This window comes from Salvelinus namaycush, chromosome 16 (assembly GCF_016432855.1).
Source record: "Salvelinus namaycush isolate Seneca chromosome 16, SaNama_1.0, whole genome shotgun sequence".
In the NCBI taxonomy this organism is placed as follows: Eukaryota; Metazoa; Chordata; class Actinopteri; order Salmoniformes; family Salmonidae; genus Salvelinus; species Salvelinus namaycush.
This window is the reverse complement of record NC_052322.1, coordinates 28,548,334-28,576,112: the sequence shown is the minus strand read 5'-3', so window position 1 is coordinate 28,576,112 and position 27,779 is coordinate 28,548,334. Positions and strand designations below refer to the sequence as shown.

The 27,779-nt window shown below is 47.6% G+C and overlaps 2 protein-coding genes across 2 annotated transcripts in view; both read right to left on the bottom strand.

Annotated features, from left to right (window-relative positions):
- Window positions 1-209: 209 nt before the first annotated feature.
- wdr6 (WD repeat domain 6) lies at window positions 210-4,943 on the bottom strand. The gene is given in 12 exon segments (XM_039011518.1): window positions 210-600; window positions 1,395-1,415; window positions 1,417-1,597; window positions 1,600-2,186; window positions 2,188-2,302; window positions 2,645-2,735; window positions 2,944-3,129; window positions 3,185-3,288; window positions 3,291-3,785; window positions 3,788-3,838; window positions 4,079-4,185; window positions 4,834-4,943. Coding segments are annotated over 12 exon segments (2,355 nt in total). The 5' UTR covers window positions 4,860-4,943.
- A 7,460-nt stretch (window positions 4,944-12,403) lies between these two features.
- celsr3 (cadherin, EGF LAG seven-pass G-type receptor 3) overlaps window positions 12,404-27,779 on the bottom strand; it is a 53,963-nt gene continuing 38,587 nt past the window's right edge. Inside the window, exons 16-36 of the mRNA XM_039011517.1 lie at window positions 26,991-27,132; window positions 26,245-26,365; window positions 25,113-25,296; window positions 24,739-24,840; window positions 24,346-24,440; window positions 23,998-24,207; window positions 23,695-23,878; window positions 23,128-23,277; window positions 22,813-22,999; window positions 22,406-22,573; window positions 21,828-22,161; window positions 21,082-21,256; window positions 20,794-20,906; window positions 19,001-19,080; window positions 18,671-18,797; window positions 18,459-18,578; window positions 17,991-18,082; window positions 17,591-17,682; window positions 13,964-14,137; window positions 13,558-13,755; window positions 12,404-13,365 (exon numbers count right to left, since the gene is read on the bottom strand). Of these exons, the coding sequence (XP_038867445.1) occupies window positions 12,404-13,365; window positions 13,558-13,755; window positions 13,964-14,137; window positions 17,591-17,682; window positions 17,991-18,082; window positions 18,459-18,578; window positions 18,671-18,797; window positions 19,001-19,080; window positions 20,794-20,906; window positions 21,082-21,256; window positions 21,828-22,161; window positions 22,406-22,573; window positions 22,813-22,999; window positions 23,128-23,277; window positions 23,695-23,878; window positions 23,998-24,207; window positions 24,346-24,440; window positions 24,739-24,840; window positions 25,113-25,296; window positions 26,245-26,365; window positions 26,991-27,132 (4,010 nt within the window). The remainder of the gene's footprint in view (window positions 13,366-13,557; window positions 13,756-13,963; window positions 14,138-17,590; window positions 17,683-17,990; window positions 18,083-18,458; window positions 18,579-18,670; window positions 18,798-19,000; window positions 19,081-20,793; window positions 20,907-21,081; window positions 21,257-21,827; window positions 22,162-22,405; window positions 22,574-22,812; window positions 23,000-23,127; window positions 23,278-23,694; window positions 23,879-23,997; window positions 24,208-24,345; window positions 24,441-24,738; window positions 24,841-25,112; window positions 25,297-26,244; window positions 26,366-26,990; window positions 27,133-27,779) is intronic.

The following is a 27,779-nucleotide window of genomic DNA, read 5'->3' as shown; positions in this document are numbered from 1 at the left end:
TGCTACCCGTTCCCTCCATCCTCCATGTCTGTTACCTTCAGCAGCTGTAACCCCTGTCCACAGACAACCACCCAGCCCCTGTCCCTAGCCCCAACTTCAGGCCCAGCCCCCATCCATACCTCCAGCCCTTCTGCGTCTATGACATGGGAGAAGAGCGCTCCCTGCTGGCTGAGTCCGGTACTGGCCAGCCACAACAAAACACCCTCTGGTCAGGGGAGGTGGACATCAGCAGGCCTGGGCTCAGCATCCTTAGGGCGGTCAGAGGGGGAGTGTGAGCTAAAGCCACTGACCACTGAGACTGGAGCTGTAGACACTCTGCTGCCCTCTACCTCCTCCCCCTGGTACTGCACCCTGATGAGTGCCAATGACAGCTGTCCGTCATCTCGACTGGCTAATGTTGTCCGGGTTGTCTGTATGTCCCCCCCAGGCCTTCCTCCCATACGGCAAGGGTGTTGACTACGCTCTAGTGAGCGGGGACTGTTAGACAGGGGCTGGGTAGGGCTAGGGCCGCAGTAGGGGGCTTGTCCTCCAAGTTGGCCACGGTGATCATATCCCATACTGCTATCCTTCCATCTGTGGCTGCACTGAAGAGGAACACACCTGATGGAGACAGAGGTGAGAGAACGTTAGGCAGATGTTATTATTATGATTGGCCAACAACAAGCTACACAAGCCACGCTCCACTCTCGTGAAAAGCAAGAGCAGCCGCATAAATTATATAATTTCTCTCTCTCTTACTGCAGCAATTGCGTTCGGATCTGTACGGGCCCTTCCGGACAAGTCAGTTAAAATTACAAATACCTGTGACCCCTGACAATCATATCAGATCCGACCCAGACATGTGACATTCTGCTCGGGTCCCGGATCAGGTCTAGGTTACAGGTGAATCCGTGCAGACCTCTACCTCAAGCATTTGACTAGTAAAATAATGTTAGGTAAATCCGACGTCTGCAGTGGCCGTACAGCATTTACTACGATATGGCCTCCACAGAAGTCAGGGCATGTATACTTATTGCACTTTGCAGAGCAGAGCTGTTGTGAAGGAAGTTGTTAAGGAAGTGAGTTTGTGTTTATACTGGACCTCCCGCCCCCACCTACTGTCAACCAATCAAGTCAATGCAGAGCTATACCGAGCCCTCTGCATTGTTACAACATTTTGGAGGCGCACGCGATGCGGTACGGAGCTCAATTTAGCTTCTGCATGCATCACACCCTCCATACGGCCCCTGACCTCGTTTTTAGATTGAGCATGAATTGGATTTTAAGCAACAGAGTGTGCTTGTGGTCCTGTGAGAGAAAGGGCAGCTGCATGACAGTATCTGTGTGTTGTGTGTTCTGGTAGAAAGTCAGGGGATATCTTTGAATGCAAAAAAATGAACCACAAGTTCAAACACCTCGTTTCTGGGTCCATTTTCAGTCTTGTGTCAGTTCTGCTTTCTCTCCCACTGATCGTCCAATCGGTGGCTGGCCACCTGTATCACCTGACACGACTCTCCATTTCCTACAATCAGCAGCCGGAAGCACTGCATCTGAGCCCGCATATACAAACAGTGCAGAGAGGCACTGTGTTGCTGTCTGTTCATCGGTCAGTCCTTCCATCCAATCGTTAGACTGCTGTCAGTGTCCGAACATTAGAGATGTGGTCGGTGAGGAACGACAGCACTCTGGCAGTACCGGTCTGCAGTCGGACCGCCAGGACGGTCAAGCTGGTGTCCTCTCCTCCGGTCACCAGCACCTCCCAGCAGCCCTCTCCAGCCTCCACCACCCCCAAGCGACACACACAGCCCACTCACCTGCCATGCAGCCCATCTCTCAAGCTGAATACCTCCCCAGAGGGTTGAGAGGCCAGGACCACCCCCTGCTTGATGAACACCAGGATCCCCTGGCCCACTGAGAGGCCATCCTGGTGGGGGCAGTCGCTCCAGGACCGATGGCCTCCTCCACAGGGCACTGAAAGCAGCCTTTCCTGCCTCACAGGGTCCCACACCACAAGGTGGACCGAGTGGAAGACCATGATCACAAAGTGGGCCTCTTTACCAGACCCAGTCCCTTCTAGTTCCTGGACCCTCAGGTCCTCTTTAGAGTCCTGGGGTTCCAGAAGCAGAACTCTCTCCAGCCACTCCATCCCCCTGCATGCCCGATGGACCCTCAGAACCTCAAGGCTCTCTGGTCCGACCCAGAGGACTCACACAGCTATCTCTACCTGCGCTGTACAGCTGCCCGCGATGCTCACACACCCACATCACCCCCTGCTTCCCGTGCACCCCAAACAGAGAGCTCACAGGCTGGAGGGCCAGCCTCTCTTATCCTTATCCCCCTCTCTGACTGTCACATCCCCCTTTCCATCATTGCTTTCAACTGTCCCATTATGTGCCTCTCTTCCAATCTCTTCATACCTATGCTCTGCTCCATCACCCCCACCCCTTCTCTTGCTGGTGTTCTCTCCCTTCAAAAAGAAGCAGTGATCCTCTCCTGTCTCCACATAGCCACAGTGCCCCCTGTGGATGGTTGAGGTAAACTACAGCAGTGAGCCAGCATTTTGCACAGGAAGGCAGGAGGAGAGCACAGTGGTTCTACCCTTAGATCCAGTCCTGTGTCTCTCATCTCTACCTCCACCTGCCAACGACAGACCAGCCCCAGACACCTGCAGGTATCCCCTGTCCCTCTGCCTGCCCCACCCACAGCACACTGTGGACCTTTCCTGGCCCTGCCCTCAACAACACCCCTGCACCAGGCTGGGACATGGGGAAGACATGCACCCCTTCACAGAGGCTGCCTATAGCACACAGCCCCTCCCTGGATGCAGCAGACCCCCAACCCATAACTCTCAACACCTCTAACACACAGGACCTGAACTCAGGACCCTGCTGTCACAGGAGGGGAAGCCCAGGTCCACCAGGCTCTCGCCCTCTCCTCGCTCAGCATTCCCCTCCCTCTTCTCACCCCCCACCTGCCATAGCTGGACTCCTCGATCTGCCGCCCCCCGGTGGCCACCCACATGCCCTGGCCCTCCCCTCCCTCACTGACCACCCTCACTCCCCGAGCCCGGTGTCCATTCAGTGTCTGGCCCACCCTCCCCCACCTCCCCAGTCCCACAACAGAAACCCCATCCTCCCCAGTGCTGTACACCTGTCCAGGGGACAGCTTTACGGAGAAGACTGGTGTCCGTACAGCACCCCCACACACATCGGGCTGGGGTCATATCCCCTCCAGCACCCCCCAGGTCCCCCAGGTCCCCCAGCCCCCTGAACCTCACACTGAGGTCATTAGAGGCGGAGGCCAGCCAGTCTCCCGGCGGTAACAGAGGCTGAAGAAGACACCACTATGACCTGGCAGACACCTTTCCACTGGGGCCTTCCTGTCTGGCTGTGCCCCTCCTGGCCTCCAGAGCACCAGCTGGTTGAACACTGTCTCCCCCACCAGGACAGAGTCCTCCCAGGTCCCACCAAGGAGCAGGGTGGAGTACAGCAAACACCCCTCCTGGCAAGAGCAGAGGACCAAGATGCGGCCCTCCACAGGGTCCAGCAACAGAGTAGCATTGTGGGCCAGGGCCACACTGAGGAGGGGCTCTTCCTCTCCAGAGACCAAGTGGACATCCAGGGCCCAGTCCTGCAGCTCCATGAGGGGGCCCAGTGGCTCCAGCCTCTACCTTCTAGCACTCAGCAGGCGCACAACCTTCCCTCCAAACACTACCACATCATCCTCTGGTTCACAGGTCCGTCCGTCTCTTGGCTGTGGTTTGGGACGGATCCCATGGATGCGGTAGTTGTGGAGCAAGCTCAGGTGCAGGCTTTGGGCTGTGGTTGGAGGCAGTAAACTGTCAGGATCGGACCCTCACCTGTATGGCCATATGCAAATGTCATTATTTAAAATAAAATCTTCATGACAGAACAAGGACAAAGGAAGAGAGAAAGGATGCAGTTTATACATTTCTTGGAACATGGCCCAGATCAGATTGATAATCCTAGGGTTTTGATTAGGCAGTAATGACCAAAGAATTAGAAATTTGAATATTAGTAATTTAATAGGATCTCTATGGTACGGACGGTCTTGTATTCTCTAGCCAGGGATCCCGTACCTGTCAGCAGGTACTCCTCCCTTAGGAACTCCAGAGCAGTGACAGGCGCTACCAGGGCTGCGGTCTCCATCATCACTGAGCTCCTCTCCTCAACAATACCTGACAACCTGGGACACATACAGAAGAATTAGCCAGTAATCCTCTTATTCAAAAGCCCTTTTCTGTAGTGTGACAACATCAACTTGCTAGATACTAGCTATGTGTGTGTGCTGTAACATTCGATTGATCATTTGTGGCTTTAGCCCGTTATGTTAGTCTTTCTCTTATGAATGAGAATCAGAAAAAAACTAGTTTAATTTACAACAACTTCAGACTTATTGTCAAAACCAAGGCAGGAAAACAATATGAGAAACACTTTTCACGCCGCTTCGATACAGCTATGACCGGAAGTTACTTTTTCATAGCAGGTTAGGAGAATTTCAGGTTAAGGTTAGGAAAAGAGTTAGCGAAAGGTCAGTGGGTAACCCCTACCATAACCTTCACCAACCCATTTTAAGTGTTAACTTCAATGAGGTAGGGACGTCTCAAAGGTCCCGGATTGCAAAATGCTCGTGTACCCTGCTACAAAAATCACTTCCGGTTGTAGTTGTATCGAAGTGGCGTGAAAAGAGTGTGTACCAATAACTAGCTAGATGACATAATGCTAATAACTTTGTATAATAAAAAAACTATTATAAAGCTAACTAGCATGCTAACAACTAGCTAGCAATGTCAGGGCTACTGCTGTATTATAAATACTATGGCTAGCTACTTACGTATCTATATAGGAGAACCCTTTCATTTCTTGCAAATCATTTTATCCATTTCGTGTATTGGTTCTATCTAGCCACCTACGCGTTTCTCCACTGCCAGAGTAGTGTGTATGCCACGGATCCAATCAAATATGTCTACACTGACAGATGCATCGCAATTGCAATAGAGTTGATACCCATTGGTTAAAAACTAGTCCAACGTGCTATTTGCGTAAATTACGCAGGTTTGTTGTTTACATTTTGTATCCTGGTCACTCAAAGTGTTTGTCTACGCTTTTATTGCTGTCTGGTTGCGTGTGAGTAATTTAAAATGTACATAAAAATACGTGCATTTAAATGGGGAATCCCAGGTTTATTAGTTTGACAGTAATGCTAGCTAGCTATATTGCTAACAAACCTGCTAAGGTAGCAAGCAAGGCATTCGATAGGTCTTAGGTGGATGCAAAAATTTGGAATCCTTGCGAACGATGGCTGATGCCTCTAAAAATCTCAACCTTGCTGCAGGTATTCATATACATTTGAATGTCGTTCTGATGTGCTTCCTTCCATTTCAAACCCGGAAAACAAATGATTTTGTGCGTGATTAACAATCACAGAATCGACCACTACACCTGTTCATCATATAATTTGATTTAACAGTGGACAGCCATCTGCTGCTGTAAGAACATTCCAAACCAGTTGGTTATCCCAGTAAAGATGATGCTCTACTGTGGATTACAGTAACATTCATGGCACTGACATATCCAAGTAAATACATGCACCTAGCAGTTCTTGCAAATGATCAGGTCATCAAATTGGACTAAACCACACAACCAACACTGTCACCGAAAACAACCTTGTTTCAAAATCAACCGAATGCTAGCTAGGCTGCATCAACTGAATGCTAGCTAGGCCATAGGGCGGCGCACAAAACCAGAGCAGGACTAGACCCCTCAGCTCCACCCCGTTGCCTTGGCAACCAACAACCATGTCGTACCTCACGCCCAACTTCACCATGCAGCAAAAGCTCTACTTCCTGCAGAGGATTCCTGCTTCCTGCACCGGCGCCAGAAGCAGGTGGTCACTGGCCTGCCTGACACGGCCCTGACCGAGGTCCAGCGAGAGATCACGGCCATGGTGCCCAACCTCATCTCCAACCAGGACGACATGGACAGAGAGGAGGGCTACACCGGCCTCTGGCCTGGCTCCCCCACTGCAGGTGATACCACACTACTCAAGTCAAATGTATTTATAAAGCCCTTCTTACATCAGCTGATATCTCAAAGTGCTGTACAGAAACCCAGCCTAAAACCCCAAACAGCAAGCAATGCAGGTGTAGAAGCACTACTCTGTGCTGACACTCCGCTAAGATGAGCTCATCTACATTGAGTTCACACATTTATAATATTTGTTTTCCTCAGATGATAGAATGATGTGGTGTCAACCAATCTGCTCACACACATAGTCAGTCCAAAATTATTTGCACCATTGATAAAGATTAGCAAAAAAAAAAAATCTAAAATAAATACAAATATTGTATGCTCTAAAAAAGTATGATTTTATACAAATGAAACGGATTGGCACCCCTGATTTTAATACCTTACTTTACGTAGCCAGTAGATCCGACCTGCTTGCTTACAGCTGCACTAGGGTCAGACAGACTTCCTGTGTAGATCAAGACACCGCGAAGCCAGACGAGATATGGCTCGGAAAATGTACATCAATCCAGGGATGAGAAATGCATTGTACTCAGGGATGAGAAATGCATTGTACTCTGAATTGTCCCATTATCTCAACTGTTACCCTGAGAAGATTGGACAATCTTCTCGGGGTGTAACAGTTGGGATGAATTATTAAATATTAAAGCATTAGACCTCACTAAAGGCATCAGTCATACAAAAGCTATACTTACAGCTGAACTGGTTCTCTAGCAGATTAGTAAGAATGGCTCACCCCGTTTTTAAGAATGGCCTTTTTCCCATTATTCAGATTACAACCTTTCACTTATTTGAAAATGAAATAATCTAAAAAATTTCGATATTTTTTTAACAAGCCATAGTTGGTTGCAATTTCTGTTTAATCCATCAGAAAAAACATAACCAATATTACAACGCGGGAGCTGACGTTTTTACGGGCTACTAAACAAACTGTGGTATTTTGTTGGTAAATTATTTTATTTATTTATTTAACTAGGCAAGTCATTTAAGAACAAATTCTTATTTTCAATGACGGCCTAGGAACAGTGGGTTAACTGCCTGTTCAAGGGCAGAACGACAGATTGTACCTTGTCAGCTCGGGGATTCGAACTTGCAACCTTTCGGTTACTAGTCCAACGCTCTAACCACTAGGCTACCCTGCCGTCCCATAATGATGCTGCCACCACCGTCTTTTGACCAAAAAGAGCTTCTGGACATCAGAACAGTGATTACTCACCTTGAACTGGACGAAGATTTTTTTCTTGAATGAGTCCGAGGTGAAGGATATATTGCTTTCGAGACCAGGCCCAAATCCTTTGGCCTTTTGGCAAACTCCAAGCCGGCTGTCATGTGCCTTTAACTGAGGAGCGGCTTCCGTCTGGCCACTCTACCATAAAGGCCTGATTGGTGGAGTGCTGCAGAGATGGTTGTCCTTCTGGAAGATTCTCCCATCTCCACAGAGGAACTCTGGAGCTCTGTCAGAGTGACCATTGGGTTCTTGGTCACCTCCCTGACCAAGGCCCTTCTCCCTGGATTGCTCAGTTTGGCCAGGCGGCCAGCTCTAGGAAGAAGTTTGGTGGTTCCAAACTTCTTCCATTTAGAATTATGTATGCCATTGCGTTCTTGGGGACCTTCAATGCTGCAGAAATGTTTTGTTACCCTTCCCCAGATGTGTGCCAATCCTGACTCTGCGCTCTACGGACAATTCCTTCGACCTCATGGCTTGGTTTTTGGTCTGATGTGCACTGTCAACTGTGGGACCTGATATACAGTGGGCAAAAAAGTATTTAGTCAGCCACCAATTGTGCAAGTTCTCCCACTTAAAAATATGAGAGAGGCATGTAATATTCATCATAGGTACACTTCAACTATGACAAACAAAATGAGAAAAAAAAATCCAGAAAATCACATTGTAGGATTTTTAATGAATTTATTTGCAAATTATGGTGGAAAATAAGTATTTGGTCACCTACAAACAAGCAAGATTTCTGGCTCTCACAGACCTGTAACTTCTTCTTTAAGAGGCTCCTCTGTCCTCCACTCGTTACCTGTATTAATGGCACCTGTTTGAACTTGTTATCAGTATAAAAGACACCTGTCCACAACCTCAAACAGTCACACTCCAAACTCCACTATGGCCAAGACCAAAGAGCTGTCAAAGGACACCAGAAACAAAATTGTAGACCTGCACCAGGCTGGGAAGACTGAATCTGCAATAGGTAAGCAGCTTGGTTTGAAGAAATCAACTGTGGGAGCAATTATTAGGAAATGGAAGACATACAAGACCACTGATAATCTCCCTCGATCTGGGGCTCCACGCAAGATCTCACCCCGTGGGGTCAAAATGATCAGTAGAATGGTGAGCAAAAATCCCAGAACCACAGGGGGGGACCTAATGAATGACCTGCAGAGAGCTGGGACCAGCCTACCATCAGTAACACACTACGCCGCCAGGGACTCAAATCCTGCAGTGCCAGACGTGTCCCCCTGCTTAAGCCAGTACATGTCCAGGCCCGTCTGAAGTTTGCTAGAGAGCATTTGGATGATCCAGAAGAAGATTGGGAGAATGTCATATGGTCAGATGAAATCAAAATATAACTTTTTGGTAAAAACTCAACTCGTCGTGTTTGGAGGACAAAGAATCCTGAGTTGCATCCAAAGAACACCATACCTACTGTGAAGCATGGGGGTGGAAACATCATGCTTTGGGGCTGTTTTTCTGCAAAGGGACCAGGACGACTGATCCGTGTAAAGGAAAGAATGAATGGGGTCATGTATCGTGAGATTTTGAGTGAAAACCTCCTTCCATCAGCAAGGGCATTGAAGATGAAACGTGGCTGGGTCTTTCAGCATGACAATGATCCCAAACACACCGCCCGGGCAACGAAGGAGTGGCTTCGTAAGAAGCATTTCAAGGTCCTGGAGTGGCCTAGCCAGTCTCCAGATCTCAACCCCATAGAAAATCTTTGGAGGGAGTTGAAAGTCCGTGTTGCCCAGCAACAGCCCCAAAACATCACTGCTCTAGAGGAGATCTGCATGGAGGAATGGGCCAAAATACCAGCAACAGTGTGTGAAAACCTTGTGAAGACTTACAGAAAACGTTTGACCTCGGTCATTGCCAACAAAGGGTATATAACAAAGTATTGAGATAAACATTTGTTATTGACCAAATACTTATTTTCCACCATAATTTGCAAATAAATTCATTAAAAATCCTACAATGTGATTTTCTGGATTTTTTTTCTCATTTTGTCTGTCATAGTTGAAGTGTACCTATGATGAAAATTACAGGCCTCTCTCATCTTTTTAAGTGGGAGAACTTGCACAATTGGTGGCTGACTAAATACTTTTTTGCCCCACTGTATACAGGTGTGTGCCTTTACAAATCATGTCCAGTCAATTTAATTTACCACAGGTAAATCAAGTTGTAGAAACATCTCAAGGATGATCAATGGAAACAGGATGCACTTGAGCTCAATTTCGAGTCGCATAGCAAAGGGTCTGAATACTTATGTAAATAAGGTATTTCTGTTTTTAATTTTTAAAATACATTTTCAAAAAGTTCTAAAAACCTGTTTTTGCTTCATCATTATGGGTATTGTGTGTAGATTGGGGAAAACATGTATTTGATCAATTTTAGAATAGGTTGTAAGATAACAAAATGTGGAAAAGTGAAGGGGTCAGAATAGTTTCCAAATGCACTGTATTGCTCAGTATTTGTACAGTCACAAGGAGGTAATGTGTCTTCTCAGCTAGAGCACATCTCCATAGACAATCCTCTCTGTATGATGATCTTACATATGAAAATGTCAATACAGTTCAATATTAACTGCAAGTTTTTCTATTATAAGAGCAGAATGTCTGACAGTACAGTTAATCTAACCCAGTGTCATGTCTTCCCCACGAGTGTGAGAGTAAAGACCAGGTAGACATGAGTATCGGCATCACCTCCTTTACAGCACTAACAGGAAGTGGTGGACCCCTCCGGGCCCCCTCCACCAACCAGCCCAATGAACTTTGACCTGCCCTACACCCCCCCGGGCCACCACACGACCCCTCACCTCTCTGGCGGCAGTGGCAGGGCGAGGTGCGGAGGACCCACGGCATGGGCCGCGCATGTTGGAACTGTCGGAGCTGGAACATGAGCAGAGGATGAGGCTTCTACAGATGGATCAGAAGGTTCTAGAAGATAAGAGACAGGCCGTGAGGCAGAAAGAGAAGGCCTACAGGCTAAAAAATAGATACTATCAGGCTAAGCTGAAGAAGATAGGAGAAGAGGTACGACTGTCCTCTAGTAGCAAGGACATGGAGGATGAGGATCACGATCAAATCATTTGACGTTTTAGTTTCTTTCTACATTTTTATTGCTCTTATTTTCTGACAATGATTTTTTCAGTTTTTGACAGTTTCAGGTTTTAGGGATTTTTGTTTTAGTATTCCTTTTCATTGCTGCTCAAAATCTGGGGGAGTTTTGTTGTAATGGGCTGGGGGAGATCTCTGAATATGAAAAGACACCTGGCAAATAAAAATACCTGAGAGAGAAGAGCCTCTGGAAACAAACTGTCAAAACTGGTCTCTGCTAACACTTGTTTTCATCAGGGAATGTCACTCACAGAAAACACATCTTGTTAGGAATAGTTCTTTTTTTAATGTGCAACATTTCTCTTGTATGGTTTCCACGGTGAATGAGGAGCAGCTGTTTCAAATTCCCCCCATGCTGACTGGATAGCACATACCCCAGAATAAACAAACTGACAAAGACAATCCCCCATCCCATCCTCTCTCTATCCCTTCATCATCACATCAATGTCTTTCCTCTTGACTAGTCATCTCACTCGTTCTTTTCTCTCATTGCATTTTGTCACAGTGGGAGAGTCAGGCCATAGGAAACATTACATCCTCTCACACAAAATTACAAAGTAATAAATATGATCGTCATAAATAAAATAAAATCTTATGTCTGTACAAGTTTCAGGTACTGCAATAATAAATCATGTGAAAAAATAACTGCCCAGTAGCTAAATAACTGGAGCAGCTGAACAGAATGGAACATGGGTAAGGATGGATATTGGGGGTACCCTGGGGACATTTTTGGCAATTATAGTGTCACATTTATAATAACATACCACCAAAGACATGAAATGATATTACAGCAGGTAATTGAAAAGAGATATTTTACACTTAAATGGACCATATATCCTCAGGCAGAGAAACCGTTAGATATGGAACCATATCTGATATAATACTTTGTTTTGACTGATATGTTTTGTTTGTGATTTATAGTAGCACAGCGAGCTATATGAGGCTGTAGAATAGATGATCGACATTCAAATGCAGTGGGTCTTGGATTAACAGAACAATTATGTCTAAAGAATGAGCCATCATCAAGCCTTGCAAATATAAAAGTATATCTGCTTTCTTTCTTGTTCACAATCATTTGTTCTATCAAATCTCGCTTTCCTAGAATTCCTTCCTATTTACAATCACCCGCCCCCAACATCTTCCTCATCCTATCACGTCTTGTAATCTCATCCAATCAACACTAACCAACCCCGGTCCCTAGTTTTATAAACATAGTTGACAGGTTTGAGGAAAGGTTTCGGGATAATGGTAGTGGAATTTGGGATTGAGTTAGGGCTATCGCCCATAGCAACAGATTCCATTCACATCTCCTTCACAACCGCACATGGACACAATCTTCCAAAACATCACAAGTGATTTTTTTTCTTCCATCTCTGTTGAAAAAGATACAAAATGTATAAAAATGTTATCTACAGGTTCATCTTTTTCTTAGCAGATCGATTCCGATCTTTGTGTTCATGTTGAAATCTGAGGATCGAAGTTGGTTAAAACGTAGTGGCTGAGGTAGCCACCCCTCTGTTTCAATCATATAGCCCTCCTCCCCATACTGGTTACTAATTGTGACCGAAAATACTTCACAGCAGCACCAACCCAGCACCTTCAAACTCCCTCTCACTGTCTCTGCCTTCCTTCAAAACATATCCTCCAGTATCCCAAAGTGCTTCAGCATTCCAGGGGCTCCTTGACCTCTGCCCTACCCCCGCGCAGTCCTTGGTAACCCCACTAGACATGCATTGTGGGATTTGGAGGGTGTCATCAAGACTGTCCTTCACTTCTGTTGACTCTGAAGAGGCAAGAGAGACCACAATCAGTGACAAGGGAAAATAACATCATTGTTATTAATGCTACATAAGTCTCCTGATATGTAGGCTATGACACATTTAGAATCCAAATCACCACATCTTTGATAGGGACCAAAAAGAGGGATGACCAAAAAGAGGGATGCGTGAGGATAGAGAGAAAAAGAGAGCAGAGCAGGAGTGTGAAGAGAAAAGGCAGCAGGTAGATGAAGGTGAGTGAGTGATTGAGTTCAGGACTTACTCAGAGTCTGGGGAGACCTCAGAGATGCTGTGGGAGGTGGCGGAGTGGGGTGGGGAGGGGGAGGGTCCCTGTGCAGATGAGGGGTCTGGGGGGGTGAGCACAGAAGAGCTGAAGGAGGCCAAGATGGAGGACAGGATGTCCAGGTGCTCGCTGGACGGATGGCGGCTGGGGGGCGCGCCGAGGGCAGGGAGGGGGTACCTACACGGGGGAGCAGAGTCCAGCCGGCCGCGACAGGGTAGGGGGGATTCCTGGGGTTCCTCGCTGATTGGGGGTGGAGGGGAGGAGGGTGGGGGCTGGTCGGGGTGCGAGGGCTGACGGGGGGGCAGTGTGCGCAGCCACTCCCTGCAGGGCTGGGACTGAGTCACCCCACCTCCCCCATTGCCCTCCAGCTGCTCACGGGAGCGGCTGCTCATCAGCGCTCCTCCCAGGTGTTCACGGGAGGAGGCCTGGCGTCGCGTCAGGGTGTTGAGCTGGGAGCGCGACCCCCCCAGACTCGGCTCCACACCTCCATTCCCACTCAAGTCCTCCCGGGAGGCGTGGGCGCTGTGCTGCTGGATGTCCAGCCTGTCTCTGGAGCTGCTCAGGTTCTCCCTGGAGGCTCTGTCTAGGCCCGGCTCACGGCGGCGGGGGAGCAGGTCCAGGTTGTCCCGGGAGCCCTGGCGGTCCAGGCGGTTCTGGGACCCTCCTCCAGCCTGGCGGCCCAGGGGGTCTCTGGAGAACTGGCGGCGAGCCAGAGAGTCCAGGTGCTCCCTGGAAGAGTAGCGGGAGGCGGGCTGGGACAAGGAACCCGTGCCAGACAGGGAGCCTGTCCCAGAGTACATGCGGCCGTAGGAGGCTGCCGGGACGCCCCTGTGGCCCAGGGTGGAGGTGCGGTACCAGGAGAGATCGCTGGGGACCCGGCCCATGGTGGAGAGACCCTGCAGGGCCGGCGGACAGCCAATACGGTTCTTCAGGATGCCTGAGACAGCAGGGAGAGATGAGAAGAGAGAAAAGGTTAATCATGTGTATGTATTTTGGCCTTTGAGTCTACATGAATCTGTATGTGGAACCCATTGGTAATAAATGCTGGTCATCAGCACTCCAAAGTCAACCATTGATACCCACACAGACCAAAATAGTATCATCTGGTCCAACTGAGGTTGTGACTCACCCTTGCGGTGGCGGCTGGGCTGTCCTGTCAGGCCGTTCTCGTCCCCGCTGGTCAGCGCTGCGTCAGGCTGGTTGTTGTTGGCGCCATCCTTGCTGTAGTCTGCCCCTAGGCGGCGCTCTGAGCCCCACTTCTGCAGGGAGTGGACTTCGCACTCCTCCAGCGCTGGCCAATAGGAGAGCAGGTCATTGCCATCCAGGTCTGATGGACAATCGCCAATGGCCAACAATTCAAAATAAATCACAACTGTATCCAATATGAGATAATGTTTTGTAGAAGTGACATGTAAATGCATAAGGATTTTTATTGATTTATGGATATTGGTTTCTGACATTTATGATATCTGTATGTATTCATTTGTGAATCTATGAGTCTATCAGTCTGACATTTTCTTAGCGTCTGTGTGTACCTTTGGTGCTATTGTGGGTGGGCTCTGTGAGCAGCCGCTCGCTGTGATTGGTGCGTTTGAAACGCCGCTGGATGCGTCCACGGAGACGAACGTTGTCCTCACTCTCGGAGGAGGGGATCGAGAGACTACGTTCCCCTTCCAAAGAGACATCTGAGTCTGTGTCTGAGTCCTCACCTGAGAGGAAAGACAGAACGACAGAGAGAGAGAGAGAGACAGAACGACAGAGAGAGAGAGAGAGACAGAACGACAGAGAGAGAGAGAGAGACAGAACGACAGAGAGAGAGAGAGAGAGGGTAAGACAGAACGACAGAGAGAGAGAGAGGGAAAGAGGGAAAGACAGAATGACAGAGAGAGAGAGAGAGAGGGAAAGACAGAATGACAGAGAGCGAGAGAGAGGGAAAGACAGAACGACAGAGAGAGAGAGAGAGGTAAAGAGAACGACAGAGAGAGGGAAAGAGAACGACAGAGAGAGGGAAAGAGAATGACAGAGAGAGAGAGAGAGAGACAGAACGACAGAGAGAGAGAGACAGAACGACAGAGAGAGCGAGAGAAATAGACAGAACGACAGAGAGAGCGAGAGAAAGAGACAGAACGACAGAGAGAGAGAGAGTGAAAGAGGGAAAGAGAACGACAGAGAGAGAGAAAGAGGAAAAGACAGAACGACAGAGAGAGAGAGAGAGAGGGGGGGAAAGAGAACGACAGAGAGAGAGAGGGAAAGACAGAATGACAGAGAGAGAGGGGGGGAAAGACAGAACGACAGAGAGAGAGAGGGAAAGACAGAACGACAGAGAGAGAGAGAGAAAGACAGAACGACAGAGAGAGAGAGAGAGAGAAAGACAGAACGACAGAGAGAGAGAGAGAGAGAAAGACAGAACGACAGAGAGAGAGAGAGAGAGAAAGACAGAACGACAGAGAGAGAGAGAGAGAGAAAGACAGAACGACAGAGAGAGAGAGAGAGAGAAAGACAGAACGACAGAGAGAGAGAGAGAGAGAAAGACAGAACGACAGAGAGAGAGAGAGAGAGAAAGACAGAACGACAGAGAGAGAGAGAGAGAGAGAGAGAGAGAGGGAAAGACAGAATGACAGAGAGAGAGAGAGAGAGGGAAAGACAGAATGACAGAGAGAGAGAGAGAGAGAGAGGGAAAGACAGAACAACAGAGAGCGAGAGAGAGGGAAAGACAGAACAACAGAGAGAGAGGGAAAGACAGAACGACAGAGAGAGAGAGAGAGGTAAAGAGAACGACAGAGAGAGGGAAAGAGAACGACAGAGAGAGGGAAAGAGAACGACAGAGAGAGGGAAAGAGAATGACAGAGAGAGAGAGAGAGAGACAGAACGACAGAGAGAGAGAGACAGAACGACAGAGAGAGCGAGAGAAATAGACAGAACGACAGAGAGAGCGAGAGAAAGAGACAGAACGACAGAGAGAGAGAGTGAAAGAGGGAAAGACAGAACGACAGAGAGAGAGAAAGAGGGAAAGACAGAATGACAGAGAGAGAGGGAAAGACAGAACGACAGAGAGAGAGAGAGAGAGAGAGAGAGGGGGGGAAAGACAGAACGACAGAGAGAGAGAGAGAGAGGGAAAGACAGAACGACAGAGAGAGCAAGACAGAACGACAGAGAGAGAGAGAGAGAGAGGGGGGGAAAGACAGAACGACAGAGAGAGAGAGGGAAAGACAGAATGACAGAGAGAGAGGGGGGGAAAGACAGAACGACAGAGAGAGAGAGGGAAAGACAGAACGACAGAGAGAGAGAGAAAGACAGAACGACAGAGAGAGAGAGAGAGAGAAAGACAGAACGACAGAGAGAGAGAGAGAGAGAGAAAGACAGAACGACAGAGAGAGAGAGAGAGGGAAAGACAGAGAGAGAGAGAGAGGGAAAGACAGAACGACAGAGAGAGAGAGAGGGAAAGACAGAACGACAGAGAGAGAGAGAGAGGGAAAGACAGAATGACAGAGAGAGAGAGAGAGGGAAAGACAGAATGACAGAGAGAGAGGGAAAGACAGAACGACAGAGAGAGAGAGAGGGGGAAAGACAGAACGACAGAGAGAGAGAGAGAGAGAAAGACAGAACGACAGAGAGAGAGAGAGGGAAAGACAGAACGACAGAGAGAGCAAGACAGAACGACAGAGAGAGAGAGAGAGAGGGGGGGAAAGACAGAACGACAGAGAGAGAGAGGGAAAGACAGAATGACAGAGAGAGGGGGGGGGGAAAGACAGAACGACAGAGAGAGAGCGGGAAAGACAGAACGACAGAGAGAGAGAGAAAGACAGAACGACAGAGAGAGAGAGAGAGAGAAAGACAGAACGACAGAGAGAGAAAGACAGAACGACAGAGAGAGAGAGAGAGGGAAAGACAGAGAGAGAGAGAGAGGGAAAGACAGAGAGAGAGAGAGAGGGAAAGACAGAACGACAGAGAGAGAGAGAGAGGGAAAGACAGAACGACAGAGAGAGAGAGAGAGGGAAAGACAGAACGACAGAGAGAGAGAGAGAGAGGGAAAGACAGAACGACAGAGAGAGAGAGAGAGAGAGGGAAAGACAGAACGACAGAGAGAGAGAGAAAGACAGAACGACAGAGAGAGAGAGAGAGGGAAAGACAGAGAGAGAGAGAGAGGGAAAGACAGAACGACAGAGAGAGAGAGAGGGAAAGACAGAACGACAGAGAGAGAGAGAGAGGGAAAGACAGAATGACAGAGAGAGAGAGAGAGGGAAAGACAGAATGACAGAGAGAGAGGGAAAGACAGAACGACAGAGAGAGAGAGAGGGGGAAAGACAGAACGACAGAGAGAGAGAGAGAGAGAAAGACAGAACGACAGAGAGAGAGAGAGGGAAAGACAGAACGACAGAGAGAGCAAGACAGAACGACAGAGAGAGAGAGAGAGAGGGGGGGAAAGACAGAACGACAGAGAGAGAGAGGGAAAGACAGAATGACAGAGAGAGGGGGGGGGAAAGACAGAACGACAGAGAGAGAGAGGGAAAGACAGAACGACAGAGAGAGAGAGAAAGACAGAACGACAGAGAGAGAGAGAGAGAGAAAGACAGAACGACAGAGAGAGAAAGACAGAACGACAGAGAGAGAGAGAGAGGGAAAGACAGAGAGAGAGAGAGAGGGAAAGACAGAACGACAGAGAGAGAGAGAGAGGGAAAGACAGAACGACAGAGAGAGAGAGAGAGAGGGAAAGACAGAACGACAGAGAGAGAGAGAGAGAGAGGGAAAGACAGAACGACAGAGAGAGAGAGAGGGAAAGACAGAACGACAGAGAGAGAGAGAGGGGGAAAGACAGAACGACAGAGAGAGAGAGAGAGGGAAAGACAGAACGACAGAGAGAGAAAGACAGAACGAGGTTATAGAACCAGTTATAGTGTCAGTCACAAATAAAAACTTAAAAGTGGTCATGTACATTTATAATTTTAAGTGTATTGTATACAGTATTAAAACCCCAGTTGAGTGTTTATGAATGTGTGTATTTCTATTACAATGCATGTGTGCACACGTGGGCAAGACTGTGTGTGTGTGTGTGTGTGTGTGTGTGTGTGTGTGTGTGTGTGTGTGTGTGTGTGTGTGTGTGTGTGTGTGTGTGTGTGTGTGTGTGTGTGTGTGTGTGTGTGTGTGTGTGTGCCAGTGGGTACCTCTGTCTCTATGGAACATAGCCACATCCAGGTCTGTAGCTCCAGCAATTCCCAGATTGTGTTCCAAGGTCTGGCGGGCCAGCAGGTTCTCCCTGTGGGAGGAGAGGTGTTAACCAGAGCATTTACTCATGACCACACACACTGAGACACTGGACTGGTCACTACATTTACCAGGCTCCATAAACCTTATTTACAAACAGTGGAAGTCTGCAGCACATGTACACAATGAGCCCGGTTTCCCAGACACTGACTGAGCCTACTCCTGGACTTAAAAGCATGGTTGATGGAGAATCTCCATTGGAATAGCTTTTAGCCCAGGACTAAGCTGAATCTGTGTCTGGGAAACTGCCCTACATATTTCAGCCTCACAGATCCTGTGCATCTCAGATGGCTTACTGACCGAGCGCTGCTGACAGAGGAGATGGTGGAGGCTCCCAGGGTGATGCGGTGCAGCCCGCTCTGCTCCAGCAACGACGCATTGTTGTAGGGGTTCTGACCCTTGACACAAAACACACACGTGTTGAAAAATACATTCAGGACTAGAGCACACATCAACATTCTAGGTCATACCGCGCTAGTCGAGTCTGAAATAGTCAGAGCAAACAGCAACAATCATTCCCCAGATGAGTCAGTGGAAGAGACCAATGGAAAGACAGCAGGCTGAGCACAGTGCATTGTGGGTCAAGTGAAGAGCCCCGAGGGGGTCATATTAGGGGAAGACCAGGGTGTGCTGATTTGGATTGGGGGGGTGATGTGTGTCGTAGAATGGGGCCAGATGATGTACAGTGGATGGGTGGGTAGATGGGTTCCTTGTTGGTGTAGTGGGCTGTGTGGGGGGGGGGGGGGGGGGGGGGGGGGGCATGCTCACAGGGATCTGTGGGGCTCTAGGTGCGTCCTCGTTGAGGCTCTTCTTGCCCAGACATGACAACTTCCAGACCTCCTGCACCTCCGCGTTCATCACCGTGAATAGCAGGAACATAGCAAGACCCTGGGAAGTGGGGAATGTATACATTAACACACCACCAAGTACTCACACAGTCTAATAACACACACACACACACACAAAAACAGGGTCAGTACCTGCAGTAAGCATAGTACAATGAAGATATAGTGGAAGGCCAGAATGCTGTTGTTGACAGCCATCAGCCCAAAGAACCAGGTAGAGGTGGCCAGGAGCAGCAGGAGGATGGCACCACGTAGAGTGGCTCTGGAGAGACAGAAGGAAAAGGAAAAGAATAGAGAGACAAAAAGAGAGAGGGCTTGTCAAACAGTGAGAGAGACAGAGAGGTTTTTTATCAAAAAAGCTTAAATGGCTGGATTTAAAGCTATACTGTATTACTGCAATAGAATTGTATTCAGCAGAACACGGCCATTTATATGTAATATGTTCAACCTCTCTGGGATACTCACATGACAGGTAGTTTCTTGGTCTCTTTCTGGGAGGGGTTGCAGGACATGCGAGCCACAATCAGAAACATCCCACCATTCATCTGCAACAAAGAGACAGCAATGAGGCAGACATGAGACTAGATCAAATTAGAACTACAGATGTATAGAGGCAAACAAAGTGACTGACACAGAACTAGAGGTATAGAGGCAAACAAAGTGACTGACACAGAACTAGAGGTATAGAGGCAAACAAAGTGACTGACACAGAACTAGAGGTATAGAGGCAAACAAAGTGACTGACACAGAACTAGAGGTATAGAGGCAAACAAAGTGACTGACACAGAACTAGAGGTATAGAGGCAAACAAAGTGACTGACACAGAACTAGAGGTATAGAGGCAAACAAAGTGACTGACACAGAACTAGAGGTATAGAGGCAAACAAAGTGACTGACACATAACTAGAGGTATAGAGGCAAACAAAGTGACTGACACATAACTAGAGGTATAGAGGCAAACAAAGTGACTGACACAGAACTAGAGGTAGAGGCAAACAAAGTGACTGACACAGAACTAGAGGTATAGAGGCAAACAAAGTGACTGACACAGAACTAGAGGTATAGAGGCAAACAAAGTGACTGACACAGAACTAGAGGTATAGAGGCAAACAAAGTGACTGACACATAACTAGAGGTATAGAGGCAAACAAAGTGACTGACACAGAACTAGAGGTATAGAGGCAAACAAAGTGACTGACACAGAACTAGAGGTATAGAGGCAAACAAAGTGACTGACACATAACTAGAGATATAGAGGCAAACAAAGTGACTGACACAGAACTAGAGGTATAGAGGCAAACAAAGTGACTGACACAGAACTAGAGGTATAGAGGCAAACAAAGTGACTGACACAGAACTAGAGGTATAGAGGCAAACAAAGTGACTGACACATAACTAGAGGTATAGAGGCAAACAAAGTGACTGACACAGAACTAGAGATATAGAGGCAAACAAAGTGACTGACACAGAACTAGAGGTATAGAGGCAAACAAAGTGACTGACACAGAACTAGAGGTATAGAGGCAAACAAAGTGACTGACACATAACTAGAGGTATAGAGGCAAACAAAGTAACTGACACATAACTAGAGATATAGAGGCAAACAAAGTGACTGACACAGAACTAGAGGTATAGAGGCAAACAAAGTGACTGACACAGAACTAGAGATATAGAGGCAAACAAAGTGACTGACACAGAACTAGAGGTATAGAGGCAAACAAAGTGACTGACACAGAACTAGAGATATAGAGGCAAACAAAGTGACTGACACAGAACTAGAGGTATAGAGGCAGACAAAGTGACTGACACAGAACTAGAGGTATAGAGGCAAACAAAGTGACTGACACAGAACTAGAGGTATAGAGGCAAACAAAGTGACTGACACAGAACTAGAGATATAGAGGCAAACAAAGTGACTGACACAGAACTAGAGGTATAGAGGCAAACAAAGTGACTGACACAGAACTAGAGATATAGAGGCAAACAAAGTGACTGACACAGAACTAGAGATATAGAGGCAAACAAAGTGACTGACACAGAACTAGAGATATAGAGGCAAACAAAGTGACTGACACAGAACTAGAGATATAGAGGCAAACAAAGTGACTGACACAGAACTAGAGATATAGAGGCAAACAAAGTGACTGACACAGAACTAGAGATATAGAGTCAAACAAAGTGACTGACACAGAACTAGAGGCATTGAGGATAACAAAGTGACTGACACTGAATGACACAGAGTGAGAGGGAGACAGTACCAGAATGACGATAGCGATGGGTCCAGCGAAGCTCCAGATGAGTTTGTCATATATGGAGATCCAGCAGAAGTCTGGGTTTCCATAGCCCTCAGGATCCAGCCCTACCGCCAAACCTGAACACAGAGAGTAAGATGTGTTTTTCACTTTGTGTTCTTACTAGTATCAGTGAAATCCATTCTAAAACAGGTCTCTGTAGGGAACTGCGAGTGTGTGTGCGTGTGTGTGTGTGTGTGTGTGTGTGTGTGTGTGTGTGTGTGTGTGTGTGTGTGTGTGTGTGTGTGTGTGTACCTGTGATGATGGCAGGCACGCCCCATCCGATGGCATAGTAGAACCTCATGGCTCCATAATTTATGTTGCGTGCCTCTGTCTGCATGCGGTAGATATGGAGCCCCTCCACAAACAGCCAGGCAAACGTGGCCATGAACAAATAGTGCAGCAGGATGGCCACCACCGTACACAGGAACTAACAGAGAGAGGACAGTCAGAGCCATGTATAGAGATTATGTTATGACAACTTTCAATGTATTCATATGGGTCTGTAGCCGAGTTCAGTGACTATTTGCCCATTGGGCTTCTATTGGTGAGTTTGGCCGAAATTTGTTTAAGGCCTTTGGCTTTCAGACAAGTTAGAAAACATTTACTGGGAGAGAGAATGTATGAAATCTGGTGTTATACTGTAAGCATCACAGTGCAAAACAGCAATGAACACCAAGGCAGAGAGATGTTCAGCCAGACGGTCATTTTGTCCACCCACTCAAACAGAAAAACCTTTCAGTCAGTTTGACTGGAAATGATCCAGACTGTGTAGATTAGCTAGTTAAAAATAGTAAATGGGATATTAAAGGTCATTGAAGACAATGATATAACATACCATCACTGTACATACGATACACAGTTGGAACACACAGTTGTTGAACATACCCATGCACATAAACACACATAGCCCCATGCACACTGATTTCTCTCTTTCTCTCTCAGACCCCCCCCCCCCCCCCCCCCCCACACACACACGTAACCTACCCACCCACACATACCTGCTGCTCGGTCTGGTTGATGCCGAGCAGGAAGACGAGCTCAGAGAGCAGCATGGCGGCGGCCATGTTGGAATGGATGGAGCGGGTGTTGGACTTGAGGCCCCGGAGGCAGGACAGCACCAGGACAGTGAGCAGCAGGGCCAGCATGGACACAGACAGGGAGAAGTAGGTGACCAGGGCCAAGGTCTCCAGATCCCCCTCCAACTGTTCTCTCTGGGAGCTGTCCATCAGGACACCAAAGGTGCCCAGCCTCTGACACTGGCAACGCACGTGGGACGTGTTCCTGTATACTACGATGCAGTCCCTCACTGTCCAGCAACCTCCCACCTCCAACCTGTAGAGAGAGGGGGTGGGGTGAGAGAGACAGAGAGTGAGCATCAGAGTGAGAGTGAGAGTGAAAGAGAGAGAGAGAAGGGGCGGATAGGGGTAGAGAAAAGGTGGGAGAAAGTCAGGATGAAGAAAAGAGATGGGTTAAGTGAGAGAAAGATAACAGCATCAAACACACTACAACTCCCAGCGGACAGTATCTATTTCCCATAGAGCACAAGCCCCCTCAAGTCATGTAAAGCTCTACTCACGGGCTGCTGTGGTTCCACTGGACACACAGGGGTTTGCTGCGGTTGGTGGTCTCCAGCAGGCGGAACTCCAGCAGCAGGGGCGAGTCCAGCGGACCCCCAACAAACGTCTGGTTGTTGTAGATGGACACACTGACCACCGGAGAGTTCATCACTGGATGTCTGGGGAGTCTAAAGGAGAGGAGGAGTGACAGAGGAGAGAGGGGAGAGGGAGAGAGAGAATTTGATTTAGTAGGACGGACTTAATAGCCCTAACACTGTTTTATGGTCCACCAAACACAATTCCAATGCTGTGCTTTGAAAAGTCCAATGAAAACATAAATAAACAGTCATAAATACACACTCCTAGTAAACCAGATGTCATGAGAGAGACAGACACTGGAGGGCAGGCATATACAGTACACACACACCTGACTCCTCGTCGGTCAGTGTGGTACTTGGGGGGGAGGGCTGCTCCAAGGCTACGATAGATCAACATGATGACAATGGTGATAGGCGGCTCCAGTAGCGAAACAGAATGCCTGGCTGCAGCATAGTCTCCCGTCTGATTGGCCAACATACTGACAGGGGCAGGAGCTGTGTTCTGTGAAGCTGAAACTGGAACATGCACAAGGCATAAGAGGAGTGACAAAAGGTAGGTATGTGCATGTGCTTGTGTGTGTGTGTGTACAGTATGTGTGTTTGTGTGTTTCAGTGGCTGTCGTGTATGTGTGTGTTCTCCTTACGTTGGTGTCGTTGTGGCACCAGGGCAGCAGGGGGCAACACCACATGTGTGTGGGGGTCCCAGAGAGCCTGGCCGCGGAACAGAGGGCTGTGGTAGCGAGGGAAACGTCTGCGCACATGGGTGTGGTTCTCAACGCGGTCCAGGTTCATCACTGAAACACGAGCATACACACAGTCCATGACTCCAGGTTACACCACACAACATAACAAAAATAACCTGATGAACAATGTTGTTGGTTTACTCACTACTCAGCAATAAAACAAGTATTAAAGTCAACGTCGGTCATCTGTCATCAGTGTGTGGTTTTTACACTTGTTTTTGATATTTATATGTTCCTGCCAAAACCAACCCTGGATCTCTACATGCACTGCTGTGCATAGGGTTCTCTCCTTCGTTTTTACACAGGAAAAGGACTAGGGCTACACACTTGCATGGATTAACTACTTGACCAAATAAAGCAGGAACAACCACTCAATACAGAAAGGTGGACCTCATTTGACACAATGAACTGATCTCACTACATGAAGGGTAAGAGAGCAGATGGTTCTGTCCTGGGGGGGGGACTCACCGATGTTGGGGGCGACCAGAGCCACGGGGTTCAGGTAGGTGAGCTTCATGTTCTGGGCCAGGGTCTGGGCATACTGCTCCAGCAGATCAGCCAGCCCTCCTGCCCCTCCCTGGGCCTGGATCTGGGCCCGCCATAAACTTGCACTGCCTGGACCCAGCACTGCACTACAGCCCTGCAGAACATTCTGGAGACGGAAGGAGAGAGGGAGATTCAGTTCCTACACACACAATCTAATAAAACAGTGACTACATTTTCCAAACTCCAATAAAAGGTTTTACGAGCGTGTTGCCAGGCAACCCTCACCTCGTTGAAGTGTGCGTCCTGGGTGGCGGTCAGGCCGAAGCCCGTCTGCAGACTCTCGAAGGTCAACAGGCGGGACAGTAGCCGCTCGGCAATCTGGAGGTCATTGCCATAGAGACGGGGCGTGGCCTCGGTGACATCACGGAGCTGGTGGGCCAGTTTCTTCTCCACGATGGTGCTGAGCTCTGTCTCGTTCCGCTCAACCGACTCCAGCTATGCACACACACACACAAACACACACACACACACACACACACACACACACACACACACACACACACTATGTTAGACACCATTCCGTATTGTACAGTTCCAACCAGTATGAGCAATGGGGTAGTGGAGTATTCTTACTGCTGCATTGAGCTCCACAAAGGGAGGAGAGGTACAGTTGTAGAGATCCGGCTCCAGCCAGCCCCTCTCCACGTCACAGTGTCTGATAGCAGCACCTGGAGAGAACAGACACAGACACTAATACCTGTATAACACATCCACAACACTAAAAAGCAGCACAGGGGATACATTCAAACACAGATACTAGGTTTCAAAGGAATGGGGCGTTTATCTGCCTATAGTCAGTATAGATCATGAGTCTTCTAATGGGAGATGTTATCATCTTTCCTTCTTTGGAAGATTCAGGAAATATACAGTATACTGAACAAAAATATAAATGCAACAATTTCAAAGATTTTACTGAGTTACGGTTCATATAACTACAGAGAAAGTGTAGAGTGTTGAGGGACTGACCCACGGATCCTTTAGGACAGGGCACGGCTGCTGGCAGGTTGAACTTCGTCCTGGGCCACCAGATACCCAGGGTGATGGTCTTAGGACAGCCGTCATAGATGACTAACAGACAGAGAGAGAGAGAAACAGGGGGAAAAAGACTGTGTATGAATAAAAATAAAAACTGTGTATGAAGACAATGAAAATCTCATACTAGTTTGAGAGGAGAGAGGTTTGACAAGAGGGAGATGTTTTTTGAGAGAGAAAGAGTCTTACAGCAGGGAAAATAAGTGAATCAGAGAAGCGGGAGGCACAGAGAAGATGAGAGAGAAGACATGAGAGGAAAAGAGAAAGAGAAGATCACAGGTAGGAGGAGAGGAATCCCTCGGTCTCACCTTCGCAGCCCTTCAGTGTGACTTCAGCGAAGGGGTTGTCGCACATGTTGCACTGTCGACCAATCACACCAGCCCGACACTGGCACTGGCCACTCTCTGGGTCACATGACCGGGAGAAGGAGCCCACAGGGTAGCAGTCACACGGCAGGCAGGAGTCACTGCCCCGCAGGCGGTAGTGGAACTCCTGACACACACGGATATATACACAGAGATAGGTACACAGAGAGACAGACACAACAGAAACAAATATACACCCAAACACACGTAGACATAACATTCAGACCAAAGACAACCACATCCAAATACACAAAGAACAGACATAGCAAAGTCACATACATATACACGCAAACATTCACATATACAGGCATATACATGTACATAGACGCACACAGACAAACACACAAATGCTCACAAATCAACATGAAAAAGAGAGAGGGGAAGATGAAAGCAGACAGATTTACAGAAAAGAGAAGGATTTAGAGAGAAAAGGAGAGACGTACAGAGACATGGACAGACAAACACACAAAAATATTGTCAGGTGGGCATTAAGAAACACCAGTTTGTTAAATCTCATCTTAGAACAATTCAACATTTAAATTACAATACTCAATATAATACTATAATACTATACTGTGAGAAAACGGAGCTTCTGTACTGTCCTTGAAACAGGATTTAAAATGGGGTCACAGTGTGGAGGGTGGTATGAGGGATAAGGTGGGTCCGTTGGCATTAAGAGTGTTAAGGGTAATGGGGTTGCTCAGATTACAAGGTGAAGCTGCTGATAAATGCCTCGATAAGACAATGCCTGTTTGATAGCAGTGTCAGGTTAGGATCAGTATCAAGGATTAGGGTCACAAGCAGGGATTAGAAAACAGTAGGTAAGGGTGGTATACGGTGATGATAGGTCTGCTGAGGTATATAAGAGCATGGATCTGGGATCCCATGCCTGGGATTGCGATATGAGTTGATTAACGGTAAGAGTATTTACTGCTGATATGCGTGATTGTGCGCATGCTTGTGTGTGTGTGTGTGTGTGTGTGTGTGTGTGTGTGTGTGTGTGTGTGTGTGTGTGTGTGTGTGTGTGTGTGTGTGTGTGTGTGTGTGTGTGTGTGTGTGGTGGCGGGCAGGTCACCTTGCAATGGCAGTGGCCACTGGTCTTGTTGCAGTCGGGGTCGAATCCTTTACTGGTGTTACAGTGGCAGGGCCCACATGTTGGAGAGCCCCACCAACCACGTGGACACTGGTGGTCAATCCTACACAGGCACGCACGCACGCACACACGCCCACACACACACACACACAGTGAAACACACGCACACACACGTTAAAAGTGGTAGTTCTCTCAATTTCAGTCCCTGTCTGCTATATAGGCCACAGTACCTAGATCAAAGGGAAATTAGGAAGTGACAAATCTGTGAGACCTAAAGCTGGGAGGGATTTCACATTGGGGTGGGGTGACACCTGGGTCACATATATACACTGTGTTTTATCATCACAGAGAAACTTAAGTCTCCTCTCATCCTCTCCTGGGGATTAGGGCATATCTGCTGAAAAACAAGGACAACAAAATCCACATTGACAGATAGACAGAGCAGAGCACTGTAACACTGCTGTCTCACCCCAGTCTCAGGCACTGCTATGGTGTACTGTTACTAACATTAGAAACACACACAGACATTTGGGACTCAGTCATCTGAAGTTGATCTGTAGTTCTAGTGTTTACTGACCTGTCTCCCTAGTCACAGATGGACAGTATGTTAATAAGGTTCATGTATTTAAAGTTGATGTAAAGTTGACACACTGACCTGTGCTGACAGTATTGCCCATAGTAGTTGATCTATGGTTGATCGACAGTAGATGTAAAGTTGAAAGTCTAACCTGTGCTGACAGTACTGGCCATAGTGGTTGTCTCCACAGTCACAGATGTATCCGTGTGATGAGCTGGGCTTCCTGTGGCACTTGGCTTCATTCTCACACGGGTTCAGCTGGCACGCTTCTATACAGCCCTTACCATAGAAACCTACAAAACACACACACAGTCATTACCATGGGAACCTACAACACATGTACACAGTCATTACCATGGGAACCTACAACACGTGCACACAGTCATTACCATGGGAACCTACAACACGTGCACACAGTCATTACCATGGGAACCTACAACACGTGCACGCACACGTGTTAGATCACACATGCACAATTTGATATAAAAAGGGAGTGGCTCCTAATCCGTGACTGGATCTTTTATTTCTGAGGCTTCATATCTGTGAGTGCGCTAATTCTCACAGTATCTCAAGAGAATTTGGGACTTAGATACATAGCTAGTTAAATAAGAGTTAAAAGGCAAAAAGATGATATTCGCAATGTCACTAAGCAAAAAAACTACCAAAACAGCAATAGCCACTACAATGTCAAAACATGAGTTCAGTACCATTTGCTTGATTTTATGGACCCACGACTATGGTGTATCAACATTAGCATGCTAACGACGCTATAAAATGTTGTTTTTATAACTAACCCTCACTGTTCTATACTAAAAAAATATAAATGCATGTTTCACCAGCTGAAATAAAATATCCCAGAAATGTTCTATACTCACAAAAATATTATTTCTCTCCAATGTTCCATACTCACAAAAATATTATTTCTCTCCAATGTTCCATA